Source organism: Dipodomys merriami, unplaced genomic scaffold (assembly GCF_024711535.1).
Source record: "Dipodomys merriami isolate MVZ:Mamm:240054 unplaced genomic scaffold, mDipMer1.0.p SCAF_8, whole genome shotgun sequence".
Lineage (NCBI taxonomy): Eukaryota > Metazoa > Chordata > Mammalia > Rodentia > Heteromyidae > Dipodomys > Dipodomys merriami.
The window spans coordinates 16,972,149-16,993,801 of record NW_027206401.1 but is presented as its reverse complement, the minus strand read 5'-3'; the positions used below and the strand labels follow the sequence as shown (position 1 = coordinate 16,993,801).

Here is a 21,653-nt window from a genome sequence, read left to right as displayed (position 1 = left end):
GGGGATAGCCGCCTTTACTCTTTGTGCCGGTCCATAAACATTTTCTCTAGTTTTCCTTCCTCTCTATTCTTCCTTTCCCCATGTAACACAATATAAACAAAAACAAAAACAACAAAAAAGAAAGCTATTCTTGCTCCGACCAGCAGAGAGCGCCGGTGCCATTTACAGACTGGATCTTCTCTAGTTTGTAACTTCCCGCAGCCAGGACCACGGGCTCCTCCCGTCCAGGCATCTGTAGTGGAGTCGCCGTTGCTAAGCAACCCGGGACTGGGCGGGGTTTCCCCCGAGTCTCGCGAGACTCCCCAGCCAGGCGGAAGCGGAAGCTCCGGTGTCCTCGGAGTGAGAAGTGCTGCTTCCGTGAGTGGCGATGGCCGCGCTGGCTCCGCTCCCTCCGCTCCCGCCGCCGTTTAAGAGCATTCAGCATCACCTGAGGACGGCCCAGGAGCACGACAAACGGGACCCGGTGGTGGCCTATTACTGTGAGTCTTCCCGAGCCGCGCGTCCCTACACGGTGCGGCCCACACGCCAGCCCGGGTGCTCGGGGGCACGCCCCGCCCCCGGGCCTTGACCTCTGACCCGTCCGGGGCCATTCCTGGGTTTCCCCGCCCCCCTCCTCGGGGAGCCTGACCTGGGGTTCCCCAGGCACCGGAAGTATGCGCGGGCTCCCTGCCTGGCATCCTCCGGGGACCAGATCCCTGGGCGGACGTGGCTCCGGCTTCCTTGGAGTGCGCGCGGCCCCGGGCCGGGCCTGCAGGGCCCTGCTCGGCGGGCTCGCTCGAAGCGTCCCGAGCGCCAAGCCAGCCAGCGCAGGGCGCGGTGCTGGGCAGAAAGCCGCCCGGTAGACCTCGCTGAGCCCGATCGCGAGGGCACGCTGGCAGGCCCCCTTGACGGGCCAAGCTAGGGAGCGAAGAGCGTCCGCTGCCTCGGGGCTGGATGTGACCGTTTGAACGCAGTGTTCCCACCGTGCTGTGATGCTCGTGGGAGAGAGCAGGTGCCTTTGGTTCAGACTTTTTTCCCTTCACAGAAGGACTCGCGCTGGTCATTTTATGGAAACCTTGTCTTGCGTTTACTACACCTCCTCGTTTTCCCGCAGAGAAAACCAAATGGCTTTGGATTGGAGAAGTTGAATACGATAGGTGCTTTGTTGCGGACATTCTCAAGAGAGCTCAAGCCTAGTCCATCTTTCATGCCTGCCTTTCTTGGACATCTTCCCCCCCCCCCCCCCACCCCCTTCTCAAAGGTGCAGGAATAGCCGTCTTTTTCCACATTCAAAGGCCTGACTCAATTGTCACTGTTTCTGTAGGCACCAAATTGATTACACTGGGAGTTGAAGCTCCTGTAGTTAAAATTGTACAGCATTATTGACACTATATTTGCTCTTCAAGTTCCACAAGAAAGGACCATTATTCATGCATTCCACATCTATTTATTGAGCTTTTGCCATATACCAAGCATTACTACCCAGTGTAGCTGTAGTTTTATATTTACCTTGTAGCAAGCCTTACTACCTATATAGCTAGTTTCTGTATTCATAGAGCTTATGTACAGTGGGAGTAAGGGAATCAGACAATAAAAACAATACTAGACAACAACCAAAAAAGATAAACAAGGAGTACGAGGATAGTTGTAGAATGTGTTGAGGGAATTTAACTTTTAACTGTCATCAAAGGAAACTTCACTGAGTTGACATTTGAGCAAAGAAAGGGGTGAAAGGCACTCGTGTACATTTTAGAAAGAATATTCTTTTCTGAGGGAACAAAAAGTCAGAGGCAGAGGCCTGCTTGAAAGAGGAGGTTGGATACCATTGTCACTTGAATGGATAGCACCAGGAGAAAGTGGTATGATAAGAACAAAGAAGTAACCTCATTAACAGTGAAACAGGGCCTCTTGTTTCCCTGGAACATTATTCCCCGTTCTTGGACTCATTATTACTACATACCCTTGTGACTACATACCCTGGGACCTTTTATTTCCTGTGTCTTCTTCTGGCTATTTCTTTCTAAGCTTGTTCCAGTTTCCCTTATTTAAAAAAAAATGAATAAAAGTTTTCACCATGATTTTCTCTAAAGAATTGTTTACCAGACCTCAATAGCCTGACATGCTCCTTCCATTGTCTTTCCATCCTTACCTTGGAGAGCCTTTCCAGCCAGTCTGGTTTCCATGCCCACTCTTTCACTGAACACTTCCATGGTAAGTCCTCTTGACACTTAGTCACACTTTGTTATGAAAAATAATAATGGATCCTTGCATACTGTCCATACAGAGTTTAAGGAATAAGAAAATGAACACTGATGAACTCATCACTCCTCTTCATTTTTGCTCCTCTAGTAGAAGTGAATGGTGTCTCATGGGAATGATATTTGCAATTCTGTGAGACTTAATAAGATTCCCTATCTTTTCATATGTTAATTAGCTATGTGATTTCCTTTTGAAATGCCTATTTATTGCTTTTGCCCATTTTTCTATTGTACTCTTTGTCTTTCCTTGTAATAAATACTAATCCTTTGTTAAGTTTCCCCAGGTCACAGTCTGGTTTTTAACTATATGTTCGAAAATTCTTAATTTCAAACTTAAGTTCAGCACAATTGGGTTGTTTCTGATTAGTGAATATATAAGTAAAGCTATCATATTCAGCTGTACTTTCCTGTGCTTTTATTTCTCTGAAATGAAAGACCAGAAGTGTGATTCTCCTGTCATTCTCACTGACAGCCAGTATGAGGGACCCAGTTTCACCATTTTCTTCCCACTATTTTATGTCATTACTTCCTAATTTAGTCATTTTAATAGACAATTTAATTTTTATTTCCATGAGTCTAATGTTGAACATCTTTACATGTACTTCTTTTAATATATGTATATCATATTCAATGAAAACTTCTTCATGTATTCTAGTTATTAGTCTTTTATCAGGCAATTGTTTCAGAAATACTTTCTCCCAGTCTTTAGCTTTATCTTTTTGTTTTTACATACAGAATGGTTTTGATTTTAGTGATTTTTTTTCTTTCTCTGACACCAAGTCTATATATGACTGTGTATTTTTATTAAAATCCTAATCCATTTTATTTCTCTATTCTCCAAGGCTACTTCAGCTGATTCTTTTAAGGGATTACCATTTTGAAAGTTTGGGTGACAGCATTATGCTAGTTTTTAAAATAGTTGAGATGATTGTTTCTATTTGCCCAAATGCTAATTGGGTTACATATTAGAAAGCAGCAGATGTCTCTTTTGGAGGATTAAAGAAATCTTGACATGGCAGACATTTGTGCTTTTTATGAAGGTTGGTACAATTTTTTATCTGGAAATTAGATAGTGCACTTTTCCTTCTCACATACTGCTCACATTTTTACATTCTATATTTTTTCCTCAGTTTCTCTGGTACCTTATATTTTATATCTAAACAGTTGTAGTTTCCTGGCTTCTACTCCAAACAAGTAATCCCTTTTGCCTCTGAAACATCTGCTTAGTGCATTATGCATGGTCAAATAACCCAGAGTAAGTGGTAAATGATGGCGTGGACTATAAACATTTAAAAATTCTGTGACACATCCAGTGCAAATTAATATAACAGATATTACATTGGGAGAAGTATTTTCAATACACAAGGCAAAAGGCTAGTACCACTGGTATGTATAAAGTACTCATACAAATCCATTTTTAAAAAGATCTACACTTCCCATGAATAAATAAACAGACATGAATATGCAACTACTGAAAGAACTTGCTCATTACTAACTTTCATCTTAATTAGTTGTCAGTGCACAGTTTTAACTCGGTGCAGATGAGCGTGGTATTCCTCACTGACTTGACTATGCAAATTAGTATGACACTTTGGAAAGCATTTTGGCAAAATGTAAAGTATCTATAATTCAGCAATTGCAGTTGTGGAAAACTTGTGTTTGGGAAATAGTATATACTAAGAGTGTTCTTAGAATTTTCCGAATGTTTTGTATCTGTATTTGTGGTATTTCAATTTTTCTATTTTTTTGCTGGTCATGGGGCTTGTGGCTTGAACTCTGGACCTGGGTGCTGTCCCTCAGCTCTTCAGCTCAATGCGAGTACTCTACCACTTGAGCCACAGTGCTACTTCTGGTTTTCTGGTAGTTAATTGTGGATAAGAGTCTCACAGACTTTCCTGCCCAGGTTGGCTTTGAACCATGATCCTCAGATCTCAGTCTCCTGAGTAGCTAGGATTACAGGTGTGAGCCACTGGGGCCTGGCTCTTTTTTTTTTTTTCTTTAATGGAGCCAGAAAATATTTGAGTCCATGTTTACCACTTACACTGCATGTATGATAAATGTTTTGAAAGTGCCAGATTTTGTCCTATAGGCAAAGCTAAACCCAGAAAGAGCTTTTGAAGTTTGCTATAATTATAGGTTGACAGTTTCAATCTACAAATGTAAGTGTAGAAACATTTATATTAATAAAACAAACAAACATCTTCCAGCATTCCGTTGTGCCTGCTATGCCTCTTCTTTTACTTACCATCCCCACTTCATTTTTATCCTTATGGTACAACCTTGAATATCACTTTTTAGCTGGAGGCCTTCTCTCAGTCCTCCTTGTTTGAGACGTATCTTCTGTTTATCTTCATGGTGTCTTTTATAGGTTTTAGTTACTTGTTTTATTTGCCTGTCTCCTCTTTGCTGTGAATGTGTAGAGGTTTGCTTTTCAGATTTTGTTTGTTCATGAACTGTGCCAAGTGGTGATAGGGCACTAGAGATATCCACATAATAAAGAGTAGATGCTCCAAACTTGCTAACTTCACCTGAGTTTATGGTGGTCACTGATCTGTCACCTAAGAAAAAGGCTAGACAATGACATGTAGCTCTTAGCCTTTGTGTCAGTTCTTTCCTTTGGAATTCCTGATTTTGTTCTGTTATTAAGTGACCAGGACCTCAATGAAAACTGTCAGAGGAATACTGATTGAATGAAAAATTGCCAGTAGTAGCTGGGTACTGGTAGCTCATGCCTATAATCCTACCTGCTCATGAGGCTGAGATATGAAGATCACATTTCAAAGCCAGCTTTGAGACCCTTATCTCCATTTAACCACCAGAAAACCAGAAGTGGAGTTGTGGCACACAGTGGTAGAGCAAAAAGACTCAGGGACAGCACCCAGGCCCTGACTTGAAGTCTCACAACTCTACCCCCCCCCAAAAAAAAAAATGTCAGTATTAATTTGTAATTAGAGAAATGGTTGTTGGGTGAGCACCATTGTGAATGATGAGTAAGGGTGTTAAGTTGGTGGTAAATTAAGTGGGAGAAAAGTCAGTGCAGTAACCTGGTTCAGTCCTAACTGGTAATGAAGGACACACTCCACACTTTCTCTTATTAAGACTGTATTCTGTTACTACCTGTGAGCTCTGTATCTACTCCCACCTCCACACACACGCGCGCGCGCACACACACACGCACTTTTAATAAAACCAGAAAGCAGGAGTCACTACTAAAAAGAACAATAGATGGTCAATGATCATTTTCTTTTTGCACTGCAAGATTTGATTTTGTAAGTAAAGCTAAATCCAGTAGGTCTTTCCTTTGTTTTTAAGTTTGTTTTAACTAAAAGTTTAAATTTTCAAGTGATAGAGTTTCCTCTAGGGGGTGATATTGTAAAAATCAGTAGACTTTCTGTGAAAGTATATAAATGTTCTAGAGAGACTGTTTGCTTACATGATTTTAGGAAAATCAAATAGTTGTTCAAGAAACTAAGTACTTATAGTTGAGTTCAGTGATGACACAGCACATCCAAGTAGAAAGTATTATAATTTAAATAAAGCTCAATAATATGAGTTTCTTTGCCAGAAGATGCCAAACCAAGCGGGCATTAATCGTCATTAATAGTCAACTGCCTATTATTATTTTGTGGTTAATAACACAGAAATTGTCTTTTTAAGTCAGGCAGAAAAATGTAATTAAGCCGATAAAGAGAAGCCTTTCCATGTTTTTTTTTCTGGTTTCAGAATCTGAATGGTAAACTGAAGATCCTAGTCCTATGTTAATTTATTTATTTATTTTATTTTATTTTATTTTTTTTACTATAGGCTAACTCAGATATGGTAATGTGACAAAGACATCTTAACACAAACACTGATGGTTGTATCTATTAAGTAGAATTCCATTCACCTGTTGTTTTTTTCCAAACATACGCAAACTTGAATGTCATTTTATAAAACTAGTTATTTTAATGCTCTCATTTTTTATGAGTATTGCAAATTATTTCTTTTTATAGCTTTTTAGAAAACACTGTTAAGGTTGAAGGAAGAGGGTCTCAAAAAACACATCTTTAGCTTTCATTTTCTTTCTGGACACCCAGACACAGATAAGCATTTTTTATCAAGTTTGTTCTAATAATAACTATATTTCATTGCTTGAGATCAAAGCTTACATACTTACTATACTTTTCGTACAGACTTACACTCTTTGGACAAACAAGATTATACATGTACACATGTAATTCATCATCATTGCCGTGTTAGATTTATCACTCTTTCCACTGACCAACAAACCTCCATGGTTTGTTTACCACACCACACCTCCATAGTTTCCTGAGGTGTTTTGATTTTAGGTTTTTTGAGGGGAGAGTGGGGGCGGGGGGTACTTTTGCTGTTTAATTTCAATTTACTTTTGTTTCTTTTTGAAGCACTACTGGTATATTGGTGCAGGCAATTCTTTGTTTTCAGGAATACTTCAGGATATCATTGTTCTAAATGGTAATAGATCTCTCTTGACATCTTACTAGAAAGTAAATAAGCCTCTACACTTGTCTAGCTCCTCTGGTATTATTTTTGCCACCCTTAAGAACTATACACCCTTAAGAACTGTGATAAGCTAGTAAATGCTAATTTTAGAAAAGCTAGAGTACATAAATGAAGCACACAGCTTCCCACTTACAATCATCACAAAAAAACAAACTGGAAGCTGAGGAGAATCATTTTCTTGAAAGATCTCAGTGGTGATCTCTCTAAACCATATACCTGCAGATAATGTTTTACTGGACTGGACTTGTTAATGTGGTAGTCCAACTCACTAGATTTTATTTAAAGTAGATTATGACAGTGTAAAACATAGACACATAAATACAGTAAAAATTAATTTTTTTTGTGTATGTGTCCTGGTAGTACTGGGTCTTAAACTCAGGTCCTAGATGCTGTCATTTGGTTTTTCTCTAAAGGATGGTGCTCTGCCACTTGAGTCATACCTTCACTTCCAGTGCTCTCATGGTTAATTGGAGGTAAAAGTCTCATAAATTTACCTGTCCCTGCTGGCTTCAAACCTTAATCTTGAGATCTCAGCCTCCTGAGTAGTTAGGATTACAAACAGAAGCCATTGACACCAGACAAGAGTGATTTTTATGATACTTAAAATTGAAATTCCAAATGCCAGTTGGGCAGGCGTAAATCCTTTAGGGTGTGTTACTATACTTGAATATTAAGTACCTTTGTAAATAAAAAGAAGCAGGAGATAGTTAAGTCAACATACCACTTACTGGCTACATGATTCATTGTACAAAACAATGAGTTTCATCATGTTTTTTTCATACATGAATTTGAAATGTTTTGAATATGAAATGTCTCCAACAGGCTCATGTTTTAAACACATGGTCCCCAGCGGATAGTAGTATCTGGGGAGGTCTTAGAAACTTGAGGAGATTTGGCTTACCTGGAGAAAGAAACTAGGAGGAAGCCTTTGTCATTCTCAATCCCCACTCATATTCAGCATCCAGGTTACCCCATCTTATCCCCATCCTATCCACTTCCTCTTGCACAATAGCTCTCTTCTACTTTCTCCTACTCTTAGTTTTGTTTTCCTTAGATTCCATATGTGAGAGAAAACAGAATATTTTACTTTGGGAGTCTGGCTTACTTTACCATGATGATGTCCAGTTGCATTTCTTTTTCTTTTTTGTCGGGGGGAAGGTCCAGTTGTGGGGCCTGAACTCTGGGCCTGGGTGCTGTCCCTCAGCTCTTCAGCTCAAGGCTAGCACTCTACCGCTTGAGCCACAGTGCCACTTCCGGCTTTTTTCTTTTGGCTTATGTGGTGCTGAGGAATGGAACCTAGGGCCTCAGGCATGCAAGGCAAGCACTCTACCACTGAGCCACCTTCCCAGCCCGCATTTATTTTTCTGAAAATAGTTTTCATTCTCTGAATAATCCATTATGAATATAATTAAATACAATTTTTTTATTCATCAATTGTTGAACACTTAGGCTGATTCTACAATTGGCTCTTGTGAATTGGGCTTCAATAAACATGGGTATGTTGATACCTACTTGTATTTTCTTCTGAGGTTGATCCCTTTAGAGTATGTGCTCAAGAAGAGGATCATTAGATCATGTAGGAGCTCAAACCCCCATGCTGATTTTTCACAGTGACTTTATTTAACATTCCCACCACCACTCGTTCCTCACCATCATTTGTTGGATTTTATTTTCGTAACAACGGGCATTCTGACTAGGGTGAGTTGAAATCTTAGTGTAATTTTTATTTGCAATTTCCTGGTGATTAAAGATGTCCAACAGTTTTTCACACATTTGTTGCCTATTCATATTTGCTCTTTGGAAAAGTATTCAGTTCATTTGTTCACTTGTTAACTTTTATTGTTAGATTTTTTAAAATTTTATTAGTTTTTTGTCACAACAGCCATTCGGGCAAATAGCTGGCAAAGATTTTGTCCTATTCTGTAGACTGTTTCTACTAATGATTCTATTGCTGTGCAGAAACCTTTTTATTTGATGCAATCTTCTTGCTTTTTTTCCCTGTGCCATTGTGTCCTTCAAAAAGAGATTGATTGTGCTAATATATTGAAGTATATCCCTTATGTTTTCTCCTAGCCATTTCAAAGTTATAAATCTTACGTTTCAGGACTTTGCCTCCTTTTGAATTGACTTTTATACAGAAATGGGGACTTATTTTTAACCATCTACATGTGGATATCCACTTTGCCCAGAAACATTTCTAAGAGGCTATCTTATCTGTAGCATTTGCTTTTGAAATTTTGGTAAGGGTCAGATATCTATAAATGTTTAATAACTAGGAAACTCAACATTATAGTAAAAACTACCTTTTTTGTAAAGTGATTGGTTTTCCCACTTTTAAATAATTACATCAATGTATGGCCTGTGAAAATTCCTCAATATTAGTAAATTACTTAATGTTAATAAATGATTATTACTTCACTTTGGTGAATTTTAAAGATGTTAGGTCATTGAGACTCATGTTTTTATCCAGCATGACAACCCTTGCTTTTTAATTGGATATCTAAACCATTTATATTTCATACATTTATTTGTATGTTTTAGATTGAAATGTACTATTTTGCTGTTGGTTTTTATTGGAGTCATTTTTTCCACCTCTTTGACAATTGGAGGGATTTTTTTTTAATTGTGAAAATACTGTACAGAGGGGTTACAATTACATGGGCAAGATAATGAGTACATTTCTTATCAAGCATTGTAGCCTCTGGAGGAATTTTTTTGTGGGTTAGGATTCTATCATTCCTTTACTGTGGCTTTGACAGACACTCCTCTCTGTCTCATAAGTGGTGATTCTAAAGCTTGAAGGAATTTATCCTACCCTATGTCAAATAAAGTGTCACATGTAAGATACTCAGTTTACTTTTTTCTTACCCTATCTTTCAGTGTGGTTGTCTTACATTGTATTTTATACATACACTACATCCTATAATAAATTTTTACTTTTTCAACCAGTTATGTTTGCAGAAAAATTGTAAAATGAAAAACATTTAAACAGATACTTGACTACATAAATACTTTTTCAGCAGTCTTCATTCCTGGGTATAGCGCTAAGTTTTAAACCTGATGTCAGTTTCCACTTGAAAAGCATTCTTTCCCATTCAGAGTTGCTGCCAGTACATGAATTTAGCATCTGTTCTGTGAAAATAAGCCATTATTTCAGTCTTTACTTTTTTTAAAGATATTCTTGTTGGATAAAGAATCCATCAATTTATTTTGTTTTCTTTCAGCTCTTTTTTGCCACACTCATCCTTCTTTTAGGGATCCAACTACATATATGTTAGAATACTTTTAAGTATTCTTTTTTCTTTAAAATTCTGTTTCATTTAGAGTAGTTTTTATTGTTATGTTGAAGTTCATGAATCATATCGCTTCTGATATGTGTACTATTAATCATATCCAATGAATTATTCACCTCATATTCTGTTTTTCATCTGTAGAAGTACCAGTTCTTTTGTATGTATTGTTTTTCCTTTTTATTGACAGTTTTCTTTGAATGCTTTCGTAAGTGTTTTCCTAGTATTTGAATGCTATATAATACTTTTATTATTTTGCCATTGTTGGATCTACTTGGACCCAGACTTTGACTCATTTCTTCTGCTCTAAATTTTCCTATTGTCATTTTTGTTAGTTTTTGATTGGATGAGAATTTTTAAGTTTGTGAATATCCAAACTGTGGTCTTATTGAAAGAATTTGATCTAGCTCACCCACATTATTTACAGTTCAGTTTGATTCTTTTTTTATCTTATTTTTGTTGTATTTCTAACTTTGCCGGTAGGTGCTGCGTGTGTGTGTGTGTGTGTGTGTGTGTGTGTGTGTGTGTATGGGTGGGTGGGTGTGGGTGTGGGTGTGTGTGTGTACATATATGTATATATAAAAAATAGCCTTTGCTCTGGGAATAGGTGTGTATACATAAATGTATACATGTGTGTAAGTATACATGTGTATATATATATACATATATACATACATACATACAGAGAGAGAGAGAGAGAGAGAGAGTAGCCTTTGCTGTGGGAATAGGTTGGCCCCATTACTAAAATATGGCTTTTGGAATGTTACCTTGGGTAAACATCTAGTACTTTCCACTCTGTCAAGTTGGAATTTAAGTATATTCCTGCTCTGTGTGTGCACTGGGAAAAGATCAGTTCATAGCTCTTTTTCATTCTTTGGCCTTGTGTAGTTTTTCCCACACACGTCTACACTGAAATATTTAGCTGAGCATCAAAGCTACCCCTATGCAAATTACTGGATTTATATTCCACATAGCTCCCTCTTGTTTACAAATGTGCTCTTCAGGGTACAACCACCTGGGTCTTCTTAAGTTCAGGTCTTTTCTAAACTCAATTTAAAGGACAACTTCGTGCTTGAAAGTCCCCTTCTTATCCTAGCAGATGCTGATCTGATATTAGGTATTATTTATTTGTTTCTTTCTCCAGCTACTATGATCTGATCATAGTCTGATTCTGTTGTCTGGAAACTTATTTCATATATTTTGTATAGTTTGTTTGTTTCACTTGAGTTTGGGGTTGGGTTTAGTTTAGTTTGGTTGTTTTGTTGTTCTTTTTGCTGTATACAGTAGGATGGTAAGTCTGGTTATTTCATCCTAGCCAGAAGTAGAATCTGTGGTCTTATTTTAATAATGAAATTGTCACATAATATCAGCTATGTGACAACTATGTCATAGAATATATATATGTATGTATATATACATATATACACACACATATATATATACATATATATATAGTGAAGTTGCTGGGCATTCAGGGCTCATACCTGTAATTCTAGAGTCTCAGAAGGCTGAGATCTGAAGATTGCAGTATAAAGTCAGTTCCAGCAGGAAAATCCTTGAGAATCTTATCTCCAATTAAAGCCAGAAATAGAACTATGGCTCAAATGGTAGATCACTAACCTTGAGCAAAAAAGCCCTGGGACAGTGCCCAGAACCAGAACACACACATACACAAGTGAAATTAAAGTCGCATAGAAGGAAGTGATAAGAGAGAAGACTAATTACAAAGTAGAAACCACTGAACTAGAAGCCTTTAGTAATGTCTATCTCAAAGTGGATGAAGAAACAGTGATTGTATTCTGAAAGTAGGTGTTGGATATACTTACTGGGGCTATAGAGCAGTTTGAGAGGGTAATTGAATTATGGAGTGATAGTGTGTCGGGGAGTACATAAAATTATTGGAGTTAATAAGAATTGAGAACCTATTTATATGTTTGTCTTAGAGTTAGATTCATTTTCTTATTGCAGAATATCCAAAATAATAAAAGCTATGTAAAACTAAAAATCAGTCCCCTTCCTTAAAAGCAAATCTTTTATTGGCAGTATCTAGTACTGTTCCATCTCCATGAAGTTATCAGGGTCCCAAGTTCATTCTAGTTTCAAACCTGCTAATCTGCACAATTGCCATTTCCAAAGTTGCATGTAGTCTAAGGTAAATACTAGAGTGCATTTGTCTAGTATGTTTTATGTAACTAATAAGGAGGCCAGAAGGGAAGATAATCTTTCCCTTGCTGCCATGTAACCTTTTAAGAAGACTTTCCAGAAGTCTTTACTGGAGATTTCTGGGTTTTAATTGTATTTTAGTGTGAAGAATGCTAAGGAATATTACTCCTTTTATTGTACATAAATGTCTCTAAACTTAGTGGGGAAGATAGGAAGAATAGCTGTGGAGAAGCAGTTGGCATTCTCTGCCACCTCAGTGATTATCAATGAAAGGAAAAGAGGGTTGCATGAACCTTAAGACCAGAGTATTAAGATGCTACAAGAATGTTGGAATGTAGAAGTGGAATGCAAAGAGAAAATGTAGCCAATTCTAAGATAAGACAGTTGTGAGAGGATTGAAAATAAAACAAAAGAATCATTACTCGAGATCACTGCACCTGGAAGTGATTTCTTCAAATGACATCAGGTTTAAGACAGGGAGGGGACCTGAGGAAATGGGGGAATATGGGGAGTACGGAGGAGATGGGGAGATGGGGAGTATACTTATTATGGTAGTGTTCCCGAGAATTTGAGTACAAGGATGAGGGTAAGGTCTGGACTAGACTAGAACAAGAAGATACAGGTCATAGTTGAGAGGACTGAGAGGATATAGTAAACAGTAACTCCCAACCTTTCATCACCGATTCATGAGTTTAAAAAATACTAAACACCAGTTGCCAGTAAAGGGTATATAGTATGTATAATTTGCACATTATATCATTATAACTGAGAATAGTGGTGACTTAGGAAAAATATGAGTAGCCTGGCATACTGGTTCTACTCTCTACTGAGAGCCTTCTTCAAAATAAGAGTGAGAACAGAGATAGAACAACTAGATGCCTGTATCGGGAGTGCATTAATACATGTCAAAGGGGATTTTGTCAGACATAGTTGAATTGAAAATCCTAAGAATAACATATACCAAGGACCAACTAACATATAACAGGACTTGGAAGTGCTGGTAAATAAAACAGTAGTACATTAGTAGACTAACACTTCTACTTCAGGATTGACAATTGGGCTCTGTTATCTCATGGAAACATAATGTATGATAATGAATGACAAAAGTGACATTTATATCAGTAGGGCAGAATAAGCTAATCTTTCACTCATGTATTTTACCTATTCACAAAATGTTGAGGACCAACTATTTTCTTGGATGTCAGGGAGCTGGCGTGGGGGACTTCTCATCGTTGCCAGGTTAATGGCTGCACACAAGGTTCAGCTCTTGGTTGAGAAAGAGACTGACTTGGAGACTTTTTTCTGCCAAGACTAACGTTGAATCATCTTCCAAATCTTAGCCTCACAACTAGCTAAGACAGTTTGAACCACTGTTACCCAGCTAAAGTTACAATACTTTTCAAGGAGGTCTTTAGTTTTACTCAGATGTTTTTTTGTTAACCTTTTAAAGAGAAAGTATATTAAAAAAAATAGTATACTCAAAAATGACTAAATCAGTTCCTCTTATAAAGCAAAGTGCAAGTCTCATTTTCCACCATTCTAGTCCACATTGTATATGGATATCACTTACTTGAAATATAGGAAATACTCTTGTATGTATGATTGTTTCCTGAGTGTTTTTAAATTGGCTGGAGATTTCTTGACACCTTAGTCTTTTTTTTTTCTTTTTTTTCTTTTTCCTTTTTTTTTTTTTTTTTTTAAGATAAGGCCAAATGGAAGACCTTGCTTGGTTAAAATGTGCATTATCATGTATTGTTTGCATTCTCTGGATAATATCAAATTTTTATTTTAAATTTACCTATATTTTAAATGACTTAAGAGGAAAAAACACCTTAAACAGTCATAGAAGGAAATTTGAAAGTATAAGTGTTCAAATTAACTTAATTTTCTTTTTCTTATAGGTCGACTATATGCTATGCAAACTGGGATGAAGATTGACAGCAAAACTCCTGAATGTCGTAAATTTTTATCAAAACTCATGGACCAGTTAGAAGCTGTAAGTTAAACATTCATCATTTATTAATCTGATTCTATCTTAAGTGCAACTCTATTTGCAGGGAGGCGGGGGTTGTATGTATTATCATTTTAGTTCTTCAGGTTAGCAGCACCAGGCAAAGTCATTTTTGATTATTGGTTGTTAACACTATAATACCAGGGAGTTGCAGGTATAATGTAGGTTCAGATATCCTTGTATATGCAATATAACATTTCCCACGTTATTATGGATGGATTTGTGTGTGTGTATGTGTGTCTGTTGTGGAGCTTGAAACCTAGGCTTAGGTACTGTCCCTCAGCTCTTCAGCTCAAGGTAAAGCGCTCCACTACTTGAGCCACAGCACCACTTCTGGTGGTGGTTTATTGGACATAAGAGTCTCACAGACTTTTCTGCCCCGGCTGGCTTTGAATTGCAATACTCAGATCCTCAGCCTTCTGAGTAGCTAGGATTACAGGTATGAGCCATGGCCGCCTGGCTTGTGGAAGGATTTTGATTCATCATTTAGTAAGTAAGGAAGCCTTTCTAACCATATCTCAGGTAGTCTGTGTATATTTGATTTGGGGGTTCTTTAATAGCTGTTAGGATGATGAAGTGTGTGTGTGTAAGTGTGTAAAAGGAACTGTGAACAAAATGATACCAGTTGCTTATCTTCTTCTTCCCTTTTTTTATTACTAAGGGAACATACTATTATGGTCCAAGCATCCTCCCCTCCCTGTACCTGTTAAGTCACATTCATGAACATAATAAAATGTCACAGGACAATGTAGAGGTGATGGGAAAGTTGATTTAGTTGGGGTGAGTGTCAGTGCATAGCAAGTACAGTGCCAGCCATAGTAGTGTCCCCTAGCAATCAGATTTCCACCCTGTGACTTATGTCTAACTGTTCCTGGAGTTACCAGAGTCAATTGTTACTCCACATCAGTGAATCTCCTCCAAGGCTGTTACATTAAAAGTGTAGCTTACTTTATATGTACTTATGTAGTTGTATGATATGCTCAAAAAAGTGAGAAATGTGTTTTTTCAATTACTGGATTTTGCTTAAAGAAATAAAATTTAATTATACTAAAATATTTATATTTACCAACCCAGAACTTTATTTTGTTTTTGTTTTATTATTAGAAATGTACTATTCAATCAAATACTATTCCAACACAAAATTTCCCTGCCTAATTGTGTTAATCAACCATGAGTAATATTTTCTCTTAAGTTTCTATAGCCCTCTAGCTAGAGAGTTCCTATCATCTACAGTTGCTGCCTATGCAGAGCGAATCTGGTGGCACCACTTAAAGAATTTGACTTCCCCTGGAGATTTGGGGCCCTCTATTTTATTGATGCTACCCTCTATTTTATTAATGGACACAAGATAAATTTGAGTATGTTCAAATTTTTGAGAGGTGTTGGAATGAGAAGAATGTCTCACATGGTAATATATTAGTAAAATTCCAACTCGTGATGACCTTATATAGAATATATCTCTTTATTGATTTCATAGTACAATAATAGATAAGTTTTGGATAAGACTGAATTCAAATACTTCTTGACACAACATAAATTACATTTATGACATGATTATGAGGAGTTTAAACTCTTCATTAAAAAAAAAACAAGTAGATAGTTTATTCCCAATGAGGACTCTTATGTCTATAAATTTATATATATTGTAATTTAAAAACTTAAAATATAGCCAGGCATTGGTGGCTCACACCTCTAATTCTAGCTACTCAGGGGCTGAGATCTGAGGATCGTGGTTCAAAGCCAGCCCAGGCAGGAAAAGTTCTTGAGACTCTTATCTCCAATTAACTACCAGAAAAATGGGAAGTGGTACAGTGGCTCTAGTGATAGAGCTCTCCCCTTGAGCTGAAGAGCTGAGGGACAGCACCCAGGCCTAGAGTTCAAGTCCCATGACCACAAAAGAAAAAACTTCAAATATATTATAATCTTGTTGCTAGATATTTTCTAATAAAGATAAAATTAACGAGTATGGGTCCACTAACTTTTTTTTGGAATTAAATATGTTACAAATCATTTTGCAATTTGAAAACTTTAAATTAGTCATATAAAAAGTTGGGTTGCCGGATAAGTCAAACTTTTATAAATCTCAGCATTAAATCTCTTGTGAATTTTAAATTACTCTGTTTTATTTTGAGAGAGGCCAGGTATGGTGAAACATTCCTGTAATCCCAGCTACACAGGAGGCAGAGTTGGGGAGGATTACAGTGCTAGCCCAGGCACAAAGTAAGACAAATATTTTAGTATGCCTGTGATCACACCTATACAAGAGGCTATGAGAGAGGATTGTGGTCTACAGCTGGCCCTGGGTAACAAAACCACAAAACTATAACAAGTTGGGTGCCAGTGGCTGAAGCTTATAATCCTAGCTATTTAGAAGGATGAAACAAGGAGGAGGATGCTTCAAAGCCAGCCTAGGCAAAAAAAAAGTGAGATTCCCATCTCCAGATAAGCTGAAGAATGCTGGACTGGAGGGCCACACTGGGAGATGCAGTTCAACTAGAAGAGCCCCCTCCTTGAGCGAAAAAGCAGAGCAAGAGCATGAGGCCCTGAGGTCAAGCCCCAACACCTGAACACACAAAAATGCATAGCTATAACAAAAGGACTCGGGGCATGACATGAGTAGAGTGCCTGCCCAGCAAGTATGAGGCCCTTGCTCAAACCCCAGGGCCATCAAAAAAGAAAAAAAGAGTAAAGATTTCACCAGTAAATCTTTGTTGAAATGAATGTACTTACTTAAACAATTTACTTAAAATAACTATTAGAATTATTTATACTTGACACTTTTCTGAGAATCAAATGATACGCCATGCATCTGATTTTATTTTAGCTTAAGAAACAGTTGGGTGATAATGAAGCTATAACTCAAGAAATAGTTGGTTGTGCCCATTTGGAGAATTACGCTTTGAAAATGTTTTTGTATGCAGACAATGAAGATCGGGCTGGGCGATTTCACAAGTAAGTAAACAGGGAAATAAAAGTTATTTTATAAAGTGGGTTTCTGTGTGACTAGAATTATCTAGTTTTTAGCTAAGTACTTTCTGCTACCTCAATAATATAATTTTTTTTTAATTTTAGACATGATTCTGAGTTATAAATGTGGGACTTTCTTGTCAAAGAAAATAGGTGAAGGCAGGTTTATTTTCTCAAGATATTTACCCTAATTAGCTATTCTTTAACGTTTAGTGAACTCTAAGGACTGAATTTAATAACGATCACAGCCTAGCCTGATGATACTGATTTAAAAAATACTCCAGCCAGTTCAGATGTCATTGTAATAATACTTAAATGCAAAGTAATGTATTCTATTTATTTTCAATCTAATCTATATGACAAAACCTTAATGTCTTGTAATATGAATATTGTCACTTCTAATAACATTACAAAGCCCTCTTGAAGTCAAGAGGGCTTTGATAAACAAACATTATTTTCTTACAGCTACATTATTAGTACTACATTTTCATGTTTTTTATTTAAATTAGACCAGCTTTCTTTTGTCTTCCAGAAACATGATCAAGTCCTTCTACACTGCAAGCCTTTTAATAGATGTCATTACAGTATTTGGAGAACTCACTGAGGAAGTGAGTGTACATCCTTTACTATCTTAATAGGGGAAGATGATAATATTGTTTATATTAATAAAAGTATCACTTTTATTATTTGATAGCATGTTAGTAGCATGTTCGTCAGAAATGTAATATAAGCAAAAATATGGAATATTTAGAAAGCAAACACAATACATTTTATTTTTGTAGCACAATACATTTTATTTTTTGTCTTCATATGTATGGCTATTATATTAAACTGCATCTGTTTAGAGTTTGATTTTTGTTATTGCTTATGTTTTAACCATGTATGTTAAGTTTCTATGCTATTAATTGCAAAGATTTTATGACCATTTCATTTCTAGCCAGAAGGATTATTGTTTATAATTTCTGTTAAAAAGTGATATGATATATGAAAGATTTCATATTCATTTTATCAGTTCCATTCTCAAAATCACTCTGAGAAGCAAGAGTATATACTCATATTACTTTGAATTCTTGAGACTACAACTGGCTTTTCATTTGTCATGGGACATTTGCTTTCAAAGGGGAGAATTCAGTCTAGAGAAGAAAAGGCCACATATGAGGTAGAGGTGTGTGGTGCTGGTGATCTGAATGTTAAGAGAAATTGTTTTTTTTGTTTTTGTTTTTTTGTTTTTTAATTGTGAGAATACCATACAGAGGAGTTACAATTACATGGGCAAGATAACGAGTACATTTCTTATCAAGCATTGTTGCGTCCTCTCTGTTTCTCCTTCCCATCCCTTCCCATATTCCCCCTACCTCCCCCAAAGTTGTAAAGTTCGTTTTTCAACATAACCACTTGTTTTACATCTCATTGTTGCAATGGGTCCACCTGTATCCCTAGTTAAATGATTTGTTTTTGCCCTTCCCCTCCACAAATTATACCAACATCAAATAGAGTGAAAGCAGGGGTTATACCATGGGGGAGGGACATACAAAGCAACATAGAAATCATCTTATAAAAGATATTTTTTTTAAAAAAATGACCAGCTTTTGGTAAAGTGCAAAGACAACATAAAATCTATGAGTCAGGTATTTCTACTTGGTTAAAAGAGGTAATTTCAGTACTGCAAAAAGTCCTGGCAAGGTAAACAGTGGCATCAATTCTCTCACAGTTTCTCAGTATAATATGAAGACTTAAATTTACTACTGATTTAAACTTTATGCCTAAAATAAGACACAAACATCTGTATTAATGTCCTTATTTCAAGGATATCAAAAAGCTTAGTGCTAAGTTGGTATTTCAAATATTTCTGCAGTCAGATTTTCTTATTTTTTAATCTGTAGATGGAAAAACATTTAGACTTGTTTGCACAGAACTCCTTTCATAACTCTTATAAAAAATACTAGATCTCATTTAGTCCCTGGATTTTTCTTGGTCTAATTCCTGATACTTCTTTCCCTTTTAGTTTCATGTCATTACTCATACTTGTACAAAACTAAATAAAGTAGATGTTTTCTTTAGTATTCATCTAGGTTTGGGGTTTTTTTTTTTTTAGTTTTAAAAATATCTTTTATTTGATGCTATTATATTTCTCAATTTTCTTACCTTCTAGATATACATATTTAATTAACTATTTGCATAATTTCTTCTCAATATTCTAATTATGTCTTTTATATAAACTAGTATTCCTGTAGGTTTCTTGGAACAAGTGTCTCAGTTTTGGGAATATAGTCACCACTCTGTGTGTGTGTGTGCATGTGTGTTGTAAATTTTATATTTTAAAGCAAAGAATGCTATATATGTATATTTTTTAAATTTTCCTAATATATTGTCAATTCTGAGACAGAAATTCAATATTTTTGTTGTATTTTGATATAGTATGTTGCATTGTTTTTTTTGAAAATGAATATTGCATTTTAGATGTATTCCACTATTAGTAATATTTGAAGAACACATTAACATACTTTATTTTTCCTTTAAAATCTTTAGCTAAGGATTAAAAACTGCTATGTAGGAAGAATATAAAATTTGTAAGTAAAATAATGCTGTATTTACTGTTTCTTACTAATTTGGGGGGAATCAAATGAATACGTTTTTCTACCTTTACAAAGCTTGTGTTTCACCTTCAAGGTGTTAGTGACGAAGTACAGGGAAGGGACCCACTATCATTACCCAGCACTGCTCACAAACATCTTAGAAATTCCATGTTTTAACTATCACAGAGCCTCAGACATTTTAGAAATTGAACAACTCTGAATTATGTGAGAAAACTGATGGTCTTAAAAATATAAGTACCTTGTTTGGTGTGTTATAGTTGAGAATCACTTTTCCAACCTCTTGTAATGAGAATTCAGCCATTTCATTTGTTTAACTTCCCCTACATGGATAGTTGTTACAAATGTAAACAGTAAATTATTAGAGCAATGAAACTTTGAAAAGATATGTGTAATAACCTGATTTGCTCTGAGTTTTCCAAAGATTCTGAATCTTGATACTGCATACAGCTTGAAGATCTCTTGGTCAAAGTACTTAAAAGCAAAAATGTTCAAATTTCCAAGTTTTTAGGTTTTGAAATATCTGTGTAGACTTTACTTTTTTTAATATACATTTTTATTGTAAAGATACTGTACAGAGGGGTTACAGTTACATGAGTAAGGTAATGAATACATTTCCTATTGAGCATTGTTACCCCCTCCTTTAGTTTTTCCCCTACCGTCCCTTTCTTTCCCACCTCCCCATCTCCTACATATCCTCCAATCCCCCGCAAAGTTGTAAAGTTTGTTTTCAACAGTGTCTTGTACATCTCATTGTTACAATAGTTCATCTTGTATCCTTATTTCCCTTCCCTTCCCCAAATTAGAAAAATTTATATAGAAGTTGCAGGACACTGGAATCAAATACTGTGACAATAGGGGTTGTACCATGGGGAAGAACATACAGAGAAACAAACAAAAAAAAATCACATAGTACATTATAAGTACACAAAAAGAATAACAAGAAAGATGAAATCTCTTGTGTCCCTATCTTGGGGTTCATTTCGCTTAGCATCAGGTTATATGGTCATATGTACATAGCTTTTGACCTTTTCTGTTTGTCCAAGGCATATACTGGTTATTGCAGATAAAGGGAACCATGGGACCTACGTAGATGAATGGATCAAGAAAATGTGGTAATACACACACACACACAAACACACACACTGGAATTCTATGCCTCCATCAGAATGACACCTCCCCATTTATTAGGAAATGAAAAGACTTGGGAAAAAATTATATTAAGTGAAGTAAGCCAGACTCAAAAGTTAGCTAGACTTTACTTTTATTACATGATCATCCAGACTCTAAAATGCTCTGCAATCCCAACTGATTGCAGATTGTAACCAAGTTCTGCAACATAGCTCTAATATATAATAATGAATGAGCCATATTTTAGTCATATTCTAGTGTACTGGTCAATGAGAATATAGAAAATGTGTGGAAGTTTTTATGGAACTCTACTAGTCGATCTTACACATTTATTTTATATTTAAATGAACATATTCAGAAACACATTATTATTATGGCATGTAATATTATCATTACTCTATGTAAACACCTGATAGGCATTTAGATTTCAAAAAGGCAAGAGAAAGAAAATGAAAAAAGATACCTGAAGAAATATTACAAATTTTCTAAATAGAGTAAAAAGGCCATTATAGACCCAACAATCTCAATGGACCATCTCCTTGTAAAGAAAACAATTCTGAATAATTGGAAAGAAACTGTCAACTAATAACTCTACCTGAAATTGTGTTACAGTCAAAATGTCAAAAACATTTTTACACAGATTAATTCACTGATAGCAGATCTACACTGTAGATCCAAATGTCAGTTAAAAGTAGCATTTTAAATGATAAAGAAAGATGGTGTCAAATAGAAGGTTTAA

At 36.3% G+C, this 21,653-nt stretch overlaps 1 protein-coding gene across 1 annotated transcript in view; it reads left to right on the top strand.

Annotated features, from left to right (window-relative positions):
* Positions 1 to 324: 324 nt before the first annotated feature.
* The window catches only part of Vta1 (vesicle trafficking 1), a 41,929-nt gene continuing 20,600 nt past the window's right edge, over positions 325 to 21,653 (top strand). Inside the window, exons 1-4 of the mRNA XM_070010714.1 lie at positions 325 to 479; positions 14,113 to 14,207; positions 17,047 to 17,174; positions 17,722 to 17,797. Of these exons, the coding sequence (XP_069866815.1) occupies positions 368 to 479; positions 14,113 to 14,207; positions 17,047 to 17,174; positions 17,722 to 17,797 (411 nt within the window). The 5' untranslated portion in view covers positions 325 to 367. The remainder of the gene's footprint in view (positions 480 to 14,112; positions 14,208 to 17,046; positions 17,175 to 17,721; positions 17,798 to 21,653) is intronic.